The following is a 13,314-nucleotide window of genomic DNA, read 5'->3' as shown; positions in this document are numbered from 1 at the left end:
TCCAGGGGACCCCAAAAAGTGATGAACCCGGCTGTAGGTGCAATGCTTTGAGAAGTTCCATCACCACTGACGAGTAGCAGACTTTAATAATTAATAAAACACATACCAAGTTTGAAAACATTAAGTTGAATGGTTCTTGAAATATTTGAGCAACAGTCGTCTGGGATAAGTTGATCGCAGAAAATCATTTCTAATTTTGTGTCTTTCCTCCTGCTGCCGAGGACAAAGACAGGAAACCGAGCGCTGACGTGTGACATCTCAACAATGTGACCTGGAGTAAACCCAGTGCAGAGGCTACCTTGGGTTTATTTAAATTTTTTTTATGTGTGTGTTTCAGGAGCTTCCATTGATATCAACTGTGTAACCAACGGGGACATCGATGCTATGGACTGCAGCTGGGAGAACACACAGTGGAGTGAGCCCAAACTCCAATCCAGGTACGCAAACTTTTACAGTAGATGAAAGTGTATTTGAACATCTTTACAGTGTGAATGAAACCGGAAGTCAAGACTCTGAATTCAGACGTAAAACCCAGAGGTTACGGAACAACATGTTCTCCAGTCAAACACTGGAAATACTTGTTTTCTTTGTTTCCTCTGCTTTAAATCACCGTCATCGTGAGTCATGACCTCAAAAACACTGAACAAAGCCCTTATCACAACAATGAGGACTCATAAGTATAAGACTTGTGTCTTATGTTCATAGTCTTTGGCTTCATTCAGGTAACAATAACAACAGCAGCAGGCTTTTGTTGTCACCAAATTAGCTGCTGAGACCCGGGAACACAGTGGCTTTGTTAAAAATAAGTCCAATGGTGCAGGAAACAGGAGGAGGACGAGGTTTCTGAAGCTTTTCAACAATGAAACAATGAGTTCTGAAGAAACACACAGGCAGCAACACTAAATCTGTTTTTAAATGCAATGATTTTATCACTGCATACTGTATACAGAGAATATATTTGGTTTATTTTTTGTAATATTGATATTACTATTTTGTATCACACAGTTATGTCATTATCTTATATAGTTTCTTATGTTATTATCATATTGTTTCTCTGTTTCTTATCGTATCGTTACGTTATTTTTATTATTTGTCATCTTATCATATCACTTTGATATCGTATCGTTTCGTAACCATATTGTATCTTTTTATTATCATGTAATTTCGTATCTTATCGTAATATACTAATTGTAATAATCCAATAAGTTATTTTAAGTGAGCATCAGCAGATTCACAGATCAGATTGCATCTGTCAGAAGGACGATGAACCGCTTAAGACCAAATGTAACGTAACAAAAATGTTGCTCTCTGTTTTTCCTCCTCGCCAGGTGGGCTGACCTGCCGTGCGACGTGATGGAGGAGAGGGACCGAGCGGGACAGGAAGTGGGACAGGAAGTGGGCCAGATGGGACCCGCTTGCCTGCACGTCAGATCCGATCAGAAAAGCTGCACCATTCAGCCGCTGAGGATGAACTGCTACAAGCTGTGGCTGGAGGTGGCGTCCCGGCTGGGCCCGATCAGGTCCAAACCCGTCTACCTGTCGCCCATAGATCACGGTGAGGATGAGTGGTTTCAGAGCCGTTTCATGTATGAGGATTTGTCTTCTCTGATTTCAAAATAAAACTCGTATTTGCTCTCGAGCAGTTTTCATACTTTTGCCAAGCACATTAGAGATTTCTGAAATTTCTCGGGACAAACCCAAACTCTGTTGTTTCCTTCCCTGCAGTGAAACCCCACACCCCCACTAACGTGAAGGCCGTGAGCCACAGCAGAGGGGCCCTGCTGGTCACCTGGGAGCCCCCGTCTCTGCCGGTGGAGGGGCTTCAGTGTCAGCTTCAGTACCACTCGCCGTCCATGATGAGAGCCCAGCCGGAGTGGAAGGTGAGTGAAAGTTCAGCCTGATACTGTGGTTTAACTGATCTTTACTTAAAACAAAGGATCGGATCTCTTAATTTCTTTGTAATCATTGGATGAGTAGCAAACAGGATGATGGCCTGGGTCCACTTTCAATCCCCTTTTGTTCATTTATGGGTATTTTCTTCAAAAAAAACAAAAAGAGGACTGGGTCGACCTTAGATTATATTTAATTGTGTGTAGAAGACATCTGTTGATCTAGAAAGAACCACAGGACCAAACATCCAGGAGTACGAATAAGTCTCATACTTTCTTAAATGACTCAGAGGCTTTGATATGGTCGCAGTTTGTCAGTTTGACATGAGCTCACATCAATTGTTTAAGACCACAGTCCGCCATCAATAACTCATCATATTCTCGGGTTAAGTAGATGTGTGCTCCACAGATCAGATATGTTCCATTAGTGAAATTTCTCAGTTCCCCAAATGAGATATATCACATTATAAACTGTCATGTCTGCAGGGCCAGAGTCCAGTGCGGGTTGCAATGGCGGAGGTTGCGGTGCCGGACATGTGCCGAGTGTACGTGGTGCAGGTACGCTGCATGCACACCAACGGCACCGGCCACTGGAGCGAGTGGAGCGACGCCGTTTACTCGGCTCCGCAAAACAGCGGAGGTACAACAACCATTCATTTCCCTCCTGAAGCCTTTTAATGATGCAACCTTTCCACAAATACCGTCGCCACCATCACTCACAGAGAGGAAGCTGCAGTGTTATGCAATTGTTGGTTTCCTCCTCAGCTCCTGAGCGTGGTCCTAATTTCTGGAGGATTCTTCAAGATGACCCGTACAGGAACCAGACTAATGTCACGCTGCTGTTTAAGGTACACACATGACACAATACACGTAGCTAGAATGGTACTCAAGGCCCAGCGTTCCATTTAAATTAAATTTAAGAAATCTAGAATAACACCAACTTTAGCATTCAAGACTCAACGTTCTGCTTCGTCCTCCAGGACCTCCCGGTGTCAGGGCGCTCCTACTGTGTGGATGGATTCATCGTCCAGCACCAAGCCTCGAGCGGCGCCGTGACGAGGGAGAGGATCGAGCCGGCGTCCTCTTACAGCTTCGAGTGGAACCAGGAGCCGCAGACTGTGACCGTGGCGGCCTACAACAGTCGGGGGAGCTCGGCCAACAACATCAACATGACGCTGGAGCGACAGCCCAAACGTGAGTGAGCTGGGAGATCACTTCTTCTTTTTTCCACTGGGGACTGAGGTTATTCCAGAAGATCAGTTAAGACCCTCCTTGTCGTTTTAATTTCCGTCCCACAAAACCAATCCAATTATAAACTCAATGTGAAAATACCAAAGCCGAGCAGATAATGAAGTCGTCAGATAATTGACTTTTGTTCGGATGTGAAACTTTGCTGCTTCTCTAGCTGTGAGTTTTTGGACTGTTGGTAAATCAACATCAACTTGGAAAATTGTGATTGAAATTGTTCTCTTTTCTGTGGATAGTTTATAGACTAATCAATACAGTGACCCTCAAATGGATAAGAAGTATAGATAATGGATGGATGAATCAATGTTGATCAATAATCATTAGCTGCAGCCATATATTAGACAGTAGGTGACCTTGTTTAATAAAATACAGCTTTTGAAATTTATTAAACATGAAAGACTTTTCAAAATGTCCCTGCATAGATAGGGGCTAATAATGAGATTAGATATAGACAAAAATGATACTAGAAACAACACAAATCACAATTTAACAGAAATGTGATTATAAAATCATAAATATATATATTTTTAAAAATCATATAAACAATATAATCCACTTTAGAACAAACCAGGATCAGTCTAAAACCATGAATCAGGATTTTGAGAATGTAAAATATCTCAAATCATCCACAGCCAGAAGAGAACAGACAGTTTCTGCAGCAAAGATTGAAATCTGCTCTTATTTTCCGCTAAAGACCTGAAATCTGTAGCTGAGGTCACAGACCTGTGTTATTCTGTTCCACTGTGAAAAAGCACAGGTCTTATAGTGAAGCTACAGTCGAGGGCAAACAGTAACTGAGATGTTCATTAGTGCTCTAAGACTCCAGCTCATTGTTTTCACTCTCAGACTCAATCGCTGGAATGAATAGAATTTGGTTATTATCGTACACAGAACGGCTGAAAAACATGCAGACGAGAGTTTCCAGTGATCATATTTATTTATTTTCCAAATCATGTGAAATATGGAAGCTTTAAAAAAAAAAAAGCTTATTCACTATTTTTAATTTTCTAATTTAGTTTTTTGGGCTCTGGAATGTATTTCTCAGAAAAATGACTTTGTCTCCAGGACGTTAATCTGCAGATCTTGTCGCCTGATTTGACCTTTTCAACAGATTCTTCTGATTTGTCGCTACGACCTGTTTACTCCTGTTATTCTTCATAATCCATTTAATCATTACACTTAATATATGTGTCTATAGGGACCCTTTAAAAGCCCTTATGTGGCTCCTGCAGACATTAGTGTGACTGTAGTAAAGGCCATTAGCAGAGAGGAGGTCACAAGGTTTGTTTTTGAATCCCTGCGTTTGTTGCAATACATAGAAATGTTTGTGTCTCCTATTAGTCATAATCCAGTGAAGGCTTCTTTTCATGAAACCACTAACCTGCAGGATTTAATAGTTTTTTCATGAAGATGGTCACGTTCTGTTTTCCAGAGGAAGCCGTTTGTTGGACATTTTCTCATTAGTGTTCTGACCAAATGGGTTCAGCTAAACCAGCAGCAAAGTGATTCACATTTTTCATTCTCATTAAACCATCCAGGTGTTGATCTCTTGTGCCCCGAGTTGAAACAACTGCACGTGTTCTTCAAATTTACATTTTTTTCGTTTTATATTCAGGGTACGAGGAGGGGTTTGATGAGTATATGTATATAGTGGATGGTTTATAACACATTATAGGTTTATAATTAAATTGTGTGCATCCATAAGGACATATGAGGTGTTTATTGAGCATTTGTCAACAATTTTAACTTGTTTTACACGATTTCAACTTTCTTTTACTGTATTATATTTAGTTGTTACTAAATATATGAATGAATTGTATTTACTAATAGCTACATTGTAGTGTTATAAACCATTAATGAATAATATAATAATTGCTTAATAGGGGGAATTAAAGTCTTAGCCTTCCTATGAGGATGTATGAGATGAGGAATGCATTTCATAAGCTATAGCGTGAATGTGTATACCACATTTATATTCAGTGTAAGAAATGAATAATTGATTTAATAAAAGGCCAAACAGGAAACAATGATCATCGAAGTCACTAGTTCTCAATCTAAATAAACTGAAACAGCTCCAGTACGTTTCCAGAGCATTAGAGAAGAAAGTGATTGTACTGGTTTCCTTTAATCCCTGAAATCCATAGGGTTTCGCTGAGCTTGTGTTTCATGACTCTGTTTCTCTCCGGTGTGCAGGTCGCTGTGTGCGTTCCTTCGGTGTGTCGGTCGTCAACAGCACCTCCGTGTCTCTGTCCTGGACTCTGCTGGACAACAGCTCTGTGCCCGTGTTCATGGTGGTGCAGTGGACCGTACCACAGAGACAGCACGGGTCTGATCACCACAAAGCCCAGAGTGGAGAAACATGGGTCCGACTTCCCTACACCGAGCGTCCTGTACATCTGAGAGGTGACATCTTCTCTCTCTTATTTTTTTCTGTGATCAGGGAATCACTGAATTCTTCATGAGCAAATATACACATGCTCACTTAGATCTGTAGATGGCGCTCTGCCGGTTATTCCTAGATCATAGCTGGTGTCAGGGTGACTTTGTTGTTAGAGCCCCACACTCTGGAACAGTTTAAATCTCACCATAAAACTTTTATTTTATGTTTTACTTTCGTGTGTAGCTTTTTATTGCCTCTGCCAAGATGTTTGTTTTCACCCCTGTCCATGTGTTTGGAAGCAAGATTCAAATTTTCAAAGATTCAGAGTTTAGTGTATTTGTTACATTGGATGTCTCTGGTTCAGGAAGCCGGGGATCATGGGTAATATAATCCTTTAGACAGAGAGCCCAACAGAGTTAATCACCCCATGTGGCTGCAGAGGGCGCTGTTGCTCAGTAACAGTTACAGTATCACTTTGTAACTTAAAGAAAACTGCTGTTTAAACCAAGTTTATCATTGTTATATAAACTCGCCAACCTGACCTCTAACCTCATCCATCATCTCACAGGGGATTTCTTTGGCTCGGAGGAATACGGCTTCTACTTGTACCCAGTGTTTGCAGACGGAGAAGGGGAGCCAATATACACAATAGGTGAGACCCATATTCACATGTTTTTCTGCAGCATCATATTCATCACTTTGAGCACCTTTAACCTCTCATCTCCACCTGTTTCAGCCACCAGAGGAGACCCTGCAGCCTACATGATGCTGATGATCATCTCCTTCCTCTCAATCGTCCTGTTTGTTACTCTGATCCTCTCCCAAAACCAGTAAGAACACCTCTTCAGTCAAAAGCATATTCCCTAATTTCAGAAAAGTGAGGAGTTTGAGAGTTTTAATAAATCGTCAGGTCACAAAACCGGCAGCATCCACAACATCATCATTTATTAAAAAGGTGTTTTTAATCTACAGCTGCAAAATAGCATTTTTTTAACGTACAAATCTTTATATTTGTCTCGCTCTTTACCGCAATTTCACAGCATCAGCGTGTCGTGAATTTGTGTTTCTACCCCGACACTTGCAAGAAATGATAGATGATGTTAATCCCTGTGCCGCTTTCTAATTGAGGAAGCAGAGACACCGACCGTGAAAAATGACCAACGTGACATTTAATAGGTCACGCGGGTCTAATTACACCTGATGTTAGCTGGTGGGAGGAGAAATCAGGCAAGAGACAAAAGGAAGGGGAGAAAGAAAAGATGTTTGGACGCACAACCTTAACGTTTCCTGCGTTTGATTCCCAGGATGAAGAAGTTTGTGTGGAAGGATGTACCCAACCCAAACAAGTGCTCGTGGGCTAAAGGACTGGACTTCAAAAAGGTATATATATATATATATATATTTACACATTTTTAACGTAGAATTGAAACATGAATGCACATTTCTTCAATGCATCTGGTATATCCAACACTGATAATATTAGCGGTAATTATCGATAAAACGTTCTTGCTCAAGTTCGTTGTCCTTCTTCTATTTACCATCGGTATTTGTTTGTAGAACGACACCTTGGAGCACCTGTTCGGACCCTCAGAGGCTCTCCCCAACTGGTCGCTGCTCATGCCCTCTGAGAACATCTCCAAACTCGTCATCATGGACAAGGCAGACCTCTCAGCTCTGACCTCCGCCCTGGTCCAAACCCCGCTTGTGCCGCTGACCACTGACCCGTCCAGCGCCTTATCCATCTCTCTCCCTCCAGAGTTTGACTCAGAGGTCGACCAAGGCCAGTTCACGGAGAGCGAGCTGCTGTTGGGTGGAGCTCCTTCCTTAGCTCTTAATCTGGATGCTTTGACCAGTTCATACCCGAGAATCGAGGAGTTGCAACCCGGCGTCTCCCAGCCTCCGGGCAGCACTGAGAGCTCGGCCCAGTCCTCAATCACATACTCCACGGTGCTGCTCTCTGATCCGAAGCAGGACCAACCGTCCATTCATCTCCAGTACAAGGGAGGCAGTGGCAGCAGCTCCAGCGACGAGGGCAATTTCTCCGCCAACAACTCAGACATTTCAGGATCCTTCCCTGGCGGTCTGTGGGAGCTGGAGAGCTGCCGCGGCGGGGAGATGGACGACCCGCGGCGCTCCTGCTCCTACAACTCCGTGGAAGAGCTTTCCGAAACATCAGAGCAAGAGGACGAAGGCGAGGGGAGAGGTGAGAAGGACTTGTATTATCTGGGAATGGACTATCCGGCAGAGGATGAGGAGAGTGAGGAAGAGGAGGAGCTGGGCAAAAATGTAGTTTTGAACAGGGAGGTCTGTTGCGTTGAGTCTCGCCCTCTGCTCGGCGTGGAGGACTCGAGCGGACCGATGCACCCACTGTCGGCCTCGACGGGTGGTTTCTCCCCGCTGTACCTCCCTCAGTTCAGAACTGCTACGTGCACGAGGCAACTACAGGACAGCACCACCCAGCTGTGACCCTCACAGGGACTATGTTTCAGTGAAAACACGCACCATTAAAGTCATTGTGTTGTGGTATCATTCAGCAATTACCAAAGTGGAATTGCAGCCGTTCCTTGAGACACAAAATGGGTCCGGGGTTTGACATATGAGGAACATAGCATGAGATCGTCAGGATCAGACGTGTTCATAACAGCAGATTTCAGCCGAGGGGTGGCGGCAGTGCAGATCACGCAGGAGGCAGAACAAAACGTGTAAACTAAACATGTTTAGAGCACAACACGGGCGTCTGCTCTGATCGCCAATAGCTCTCGAATGTAGATGTCGAGTTAGTTGGCGTCATCCGTTTGTATGGCGCCTCTTTCGTCATCCTCTGATGTTCGTATTCAAGCTTTTTAAGTTTCCTCGACATACTTACTCGCTAGCTGTGATTTTCCCCCAGACGTTTTCCTGCTGTAATCTCACACGGTCTCACAAAAATGTCCGAAGCAACTGACTCGGACATTTTGCATTCTCACACACAGCCGCTCTGGAAAACTTCAGGAAAATGTCGGGACTTCACTGCAGGTCTGAAAGCATCGTTAATAATAAGGTGTGGAGCTGGAAAATGTAAAAAAAAAGTACCTCGATTTATGTGCGGTTGCAATTTGATATCGGTCGATGCTGCTATTGTGTGAAGATGTCATGAGGTCACAAGCCTTAGTCAACGGGGCATTTCTTTCTTTCTTTACAGGGTTTTAAACTCTGGTTCTACTGTGTCATCATGATCCTCTGCAACTGTGCAGGTTCTGTTATTAATGCACGAGGGTGCTGGGACATAGACTTGATGTAAAGATGAACGTCATGATGGCTCCCCAAAAGTGAAGCCAAAGTATCTTGATTGCCCTCTGGTGGCTGGCTGCAGTACGTGGCATGAACCCCGCCTCCTCAATGTTATTGGATGAGACATGAAACAAAATAAAAAGTCAAAGTACATGTTAAAAAGTACGTGTTTCTTTACACACTGACGTCTGTTCGTCAGGTGTCGTCCATCCTTATATTCAGTCTATGTTTGACCTCTTTTACACCAGAATTAGTGGGTGTACGCAGGTTTTTTTTCTAAACACAGGTGAACCCCGTTCAAAAAGGCAATTGAATCCTTTCCCATTGCCAGAAGAGGAGTTTTCCTTTCTGTTTTTCTTTAGTTTGTTTTCCTCATAAACTGAGGCACTCCCGTGGATTTGACCACGGAGTGAATGCAGATCGTGTCCATTCTCATTGCGGACAAACTCCAGATGTTAGGTCAGGTTATATAAACAATATGTAGAAAATGACGTGTGCCTACATTTATTCCATCTGCTCCTCATGTTGAAAATATGTTTCTTACTCTGCTGAATCCTTTTAAGGGAAACACGAAAGAGGTTGAAAGGGAATAAATAGAGCACAGTTGACTTTGAAAGGCAAAACTTGGACGTCACCTCGGAGCTGCTGGTGTGACTAAAGGAAACCGCACGCCGATGGAAACAGTTGTAGTCAGTGACTACAGGTGGATTTGTTTGGGGCTGAATTCATCAACATCTGCTCGGACTCACTCGCCCACCAAGCCAAAAAATGTATTTTTTGTACTTTGTGCTGTAATGTATTTGAGACTTTTGTTATAGTGTTTGAGAAATGTGATCTATTTTTTTTTTCAGCGTCATCGCCCATCAACGTAAACACTCACTGTCTGGTGTGAACTAACGATTAAATATTGTATATTTGAAACAAGAGGAAGACAAGAATGGCAACTTTTGAACGTCGGTGAGAAGTTGTTGTTGCACATGAAGATCTTTTGTCTATTTTTGATGGTGAAAATAAAAATATTTATTGTGATTGCGTCTGGGATCAGTGAACGATGCAAACTTCAGACACTCACATGTAGAGTCAACAGGTTTTCACACAACAGCTCTTTATCAGTTCTATTCTAGGTGATCTACTCATCACCTCACTCACTCATGTCTGTACCTTCATAGTCTTAATGACAACCAGACCACTCAAAGCACTTTACAGTACAGTGTTGCCATTATCTGTGTGGGTTATTTTGTATAGTGTTATTTAAATTGTTAATTGGAGGTTACATACATACACAAAAGCACACAGCCTCATCAGATGTGCACAGATCTGCTTTTTAAACTGTAATAATGTTCTGGCCCCTTGTGGCCGCAACAAGCAAATACATCAGGATGACACCAAGATAAACACACATAAAAATAACGATGTTCTATTTTTGTTGGGGATTTTCTAACCAACATATACATCAGATAGATTTTTAAAAACATTTATTTAGCTGTTTAAGAGGAAGTCAGGAACACCATGACATCCTGAAAGAGAAACAGTCTCTGCATCAGTTACTGCCGTGTCCTACCACTAGATGTCCCTCTGAACTAAATCTAAGAATCTTTCAGCTTCCATAATAACTTCTGTTATGTGTTCATCTTCTACAGAATTTAAAAAGACAATCAAAAAATATTAACATGCAACAATAAAACACAGGTGTAACTTAAAAACAAAATTATAATTAATTTGGTTACATTCCTTCTTATTACACAAACTACATCATGTTTTAGAACAGTTAACCACAGCAACATTTCATAATGATGCTCTTACTAATCCGCTTATACTCATGGAGAATAATAATCATATCAACATTACTTGATTGCATCTTTGAGAAAAGTGCAGCCATGTGTCTGGAAACAATTTCACTGGTTCAACCTAAAAAAAAAAAAATCATCATCCAGCTGTCGAGCTGCACTTCTGCAGGTTCTGCATCAGAACTGACATCAGCCAAGAATCCAGAGACGTGTTGCATTGTTATGTTATGATGTGGAACGGCTCAGTTCTCCACGTGTGAAGAACAGGGCCCTGACAGGGAAGGTCAGCCAGAGGCGCCATCACGTCGCATTATGGAAACTGCACGATCCAATGTTTTTACAGCTTCACCCACATTAGTAACCAACAGTCAGGATTTCTTCACTGCTGCATCAGTTACGACTTTTATTTTTTATGTCTTTTGTGAGTCCCCCGATTTAATGAAAAGCTCAATAATAAATCACTGGAGCACTTGATAACACAGGGTTCAGCTGGAGTTATGCAGTTAAACCTGCCTTGACAGATCCATTCAACACGGCTCCTCAGTTTTTATGACTTAGCCTGAAAATAAAACTGGGAAAAAACTAAACATCTGTATGATGTGTTTGCATTTTGCAGCCACCAGGGGACCAGAACGCACCGCTGATGGAGGAGGGTTATTTCAGTGATGTCAGAGACTCTTTAAAGGCTCCCTCTGTTTTCATCCCTTGTATTTGCCATAGAAGGACACGGTGGTGCAGAGAGCCGCGAGCTTTGGCAAAGAGAGTTGGAAAACACTGGAGCCTGACGCCTTGCAAAGATTCAGATATGGTAATAGAGAGAGGAACACCTCGGGGTGGGGGGGAAGGGGGACTTGTGTTGATGGTTATTATGGATGGAGACTTGTCCCGAAGGAGCGCCTGCAAGGTGACTTCCAGTATCCCAGCATGTAAGACACGCAGACACAAATGTTTCAAATTAAAGATGCAGACCAAATAACACCATCGTAAAGATCCCAAAGTCAGAGCACAGCTTTCGTAGTGATGCCATGTCTGGTGAAGTGACCCAGTTTTCCTCAGGTGCCTGATCTGAAAACCAGGAGTCTGAGAGATAAAGTGGCCCTGCAGGAGAAACACTGCACAAGTGAAAGTTCTCTGGTGCTCGCTGATCTTTCAGCCGTGACACATTAACCTCGAAGCAAGGTTCAGTCTAAATAATGGAAGAGAAGAATCTGTTTTTTTAGAGGTTAACTCCATTTTCAAATCTATTATTCCAAACACACCTCCAAGGAAAACACAGCATCCTGATTGAAAGTTGTTTGGGCCACGGTGAAAAAGAGGCTCAGTGAGTTGATCGGGTCTTTGGCAGCGAGGTGGTGTTAACACAAATGAAGCATCCGTGAAATGTCGTAATCTCGTTCTTAAGATTGAGATTGTGTTCATTAGCGGAACGAGACTGATTCCAAGGTGAAAAGTAAGATTATGCATATTGGCTTTAATTTTCCCTTTTGAAGAGCGGATGAGCTGTTGAGTGTTCCTGGCACAAGTTATTCTGCTCAAAGCCTTGAACTTTGCCACGACCCGAAGAGATTTAGAGTGTGATGGCATTTAAAAAAAAAAAAAAAATGCTAATAAAGGGAGGAACACGAGTGTGAAATGTTCAAAAATGTGATGTGATGTTAAGAAAATAAAATAGTTCTGTTGTTCAAAATAAAATTGGAAAGTGAAATATCCAAAGTTTAAAAGGTCAAGTTCTCCTTCCAGATATGATGCATTTAAAAGTTTAACAGAACGTCCTTACAGTGAAATAAAAATGTGATTTAATATTTCTCTCTTTATTGCTCTCTTCTCTGCTTGGATCCATCCATCTGGAAATGCCAGTGTCGCCCTGCGCTGCACAAACACTTCCACACGAGTCTTCCTCACCTTCCAGGAAACACCTTTGCTGCGGCTACAACTTTCTTCAAAAACAAACCTACGTGTCCGAGCTGATTTATCTTCGGACTCTGTCGTCATCTGGAAGCGATTCAAGCTCCTCTGTCTTGTGGAGGCAGGAGGTGGGAAAAGTCGGAACACGGACGAATTCCACTGGTTTCCATTCATTTCAGAATAGTTTGACAACCGCCTGCATTAAATTTCAGATTTTATTGTGATATCTTGCAGTGCAGACTATTCACATACATCTCTGCTGATGTCACGCTGATAAAAAGGCTGAATAAAGCAGACTCGCTGTTCACTGTGATGGATTACATGACATGAGCAAGAATCTGATGATTGATTCCCATGGTGTACTGAGAAAAAACATGGAAACCAATGGCTGCCTGTTGCTGTAGAAAGTATATAAACCACAAACTCCACAGCCTGCAGAATGAAATGCAAAGTATACAAATCATAGACTGTATATAAAGATGGACAATGACATTTTTGCTTCCACCCAAAAATGAAGCCAAAATCTCCTGGATATGGGCGCTGCCATCTTGTCTGCACAGTGTTGATCGTGGGACGTAGCCACTCCCTGTTCCTCCGAGACATGCCAGTAACTAATCCACAACCAGGCCGAATGGAAAAAAATAACATTTGAACAAAATCAGTGTGTTAAGAACTACTTAAAAATGTCAGAGAACACCTTTGAGAAAATGTATTTCATGTGTACTTTGACTCTATTTTGTTCCAGGTTCTGCTAACGTGGAGGAGGTGGGGTTTATAACCTGCTGTCAGCCACCAGGGGGTGATCAAGAAGATTTGGCTTCACTTTTGGGGAGCT

General features: G+C 42.4%; 1 protein-coding gene across 4 annotated transcripts in view; it reads left to right on the top strand.

Annotated features, from left to right (window-relative positions):
* lepr (leptin receptor) overlaps window positions 1–9,816 on the top strand; it is a 42,957-nt gene extending 33,141 nt beyond the window's left edge. For all 4 annotated transcript variants that reach the window (XM_034583110.1, XM_034583108.1, XM_034583109.1 and 1 more), the window contains exons 11-21: window positions 338–437; window positions 1,329–1,555; window positions 1,726–1,880; window positions 2,376–2,529; window positions 2,655–2,737; window positions 2,870–3,083; window positions 5,331–5,540; window positions 6,086–6,169; window positions 6,254–6,347; window positions 6,822–6,897; window positions 7,075–9,816. In XM_034583110.1, the coding sequence (XP_034439001.1) occupies window positions 338–437; window positions 1,329–1,555; window positions 1,726–1,880; window positions 2,376–2,529; window positions 2,655–2,737; window positions 2,870–3,083; window positions 5,331–5,540; window positions 6,086–6,169; window positions 6,254–6,347; window positions 6,822–6,897; window positions 7,075–7,983 (2,306 nt within the window). In that variant the 3' untranslated portion in view covers window positions 7,984–9,816. The remainder of the gene's footprint in view (window positions 1–337; window positions 438–1,328; window positions 1,556–1,725; window positions 1,881–2,375; window positions 2,530–2,654; window positions 2,738–2,869; window positions 3,084–5,330; window positions 5,541–6,085; window positions 6,170–6,253; window positions 6,348–6,821; window positions 6,898–7,074) is intronic.
* Window positions 9,817–13,314: the final 3,498 nt, after the last annotated feature.

Source organism: Hippoglossus hippoglossus, chromosome 4 (genome assembly GCF_009819705.1).
Source record: "Hippoglossus hippoglossus isolate fHipHip1 chromosome 4, fHipHip1.pri, whole genome shotgun sequence".
Taxonomy (NCBI): domain Eukaryota; kingdom Metazoa; phylum Chordata; class Actinopteri; order Pleuronectiformes; family Pleuronectidae; genus Hippoglossus; species Hippoglossus hippoglossus.
This window is presented reverse-complemented; position numbering and strand designations above follow the sequence as displayed.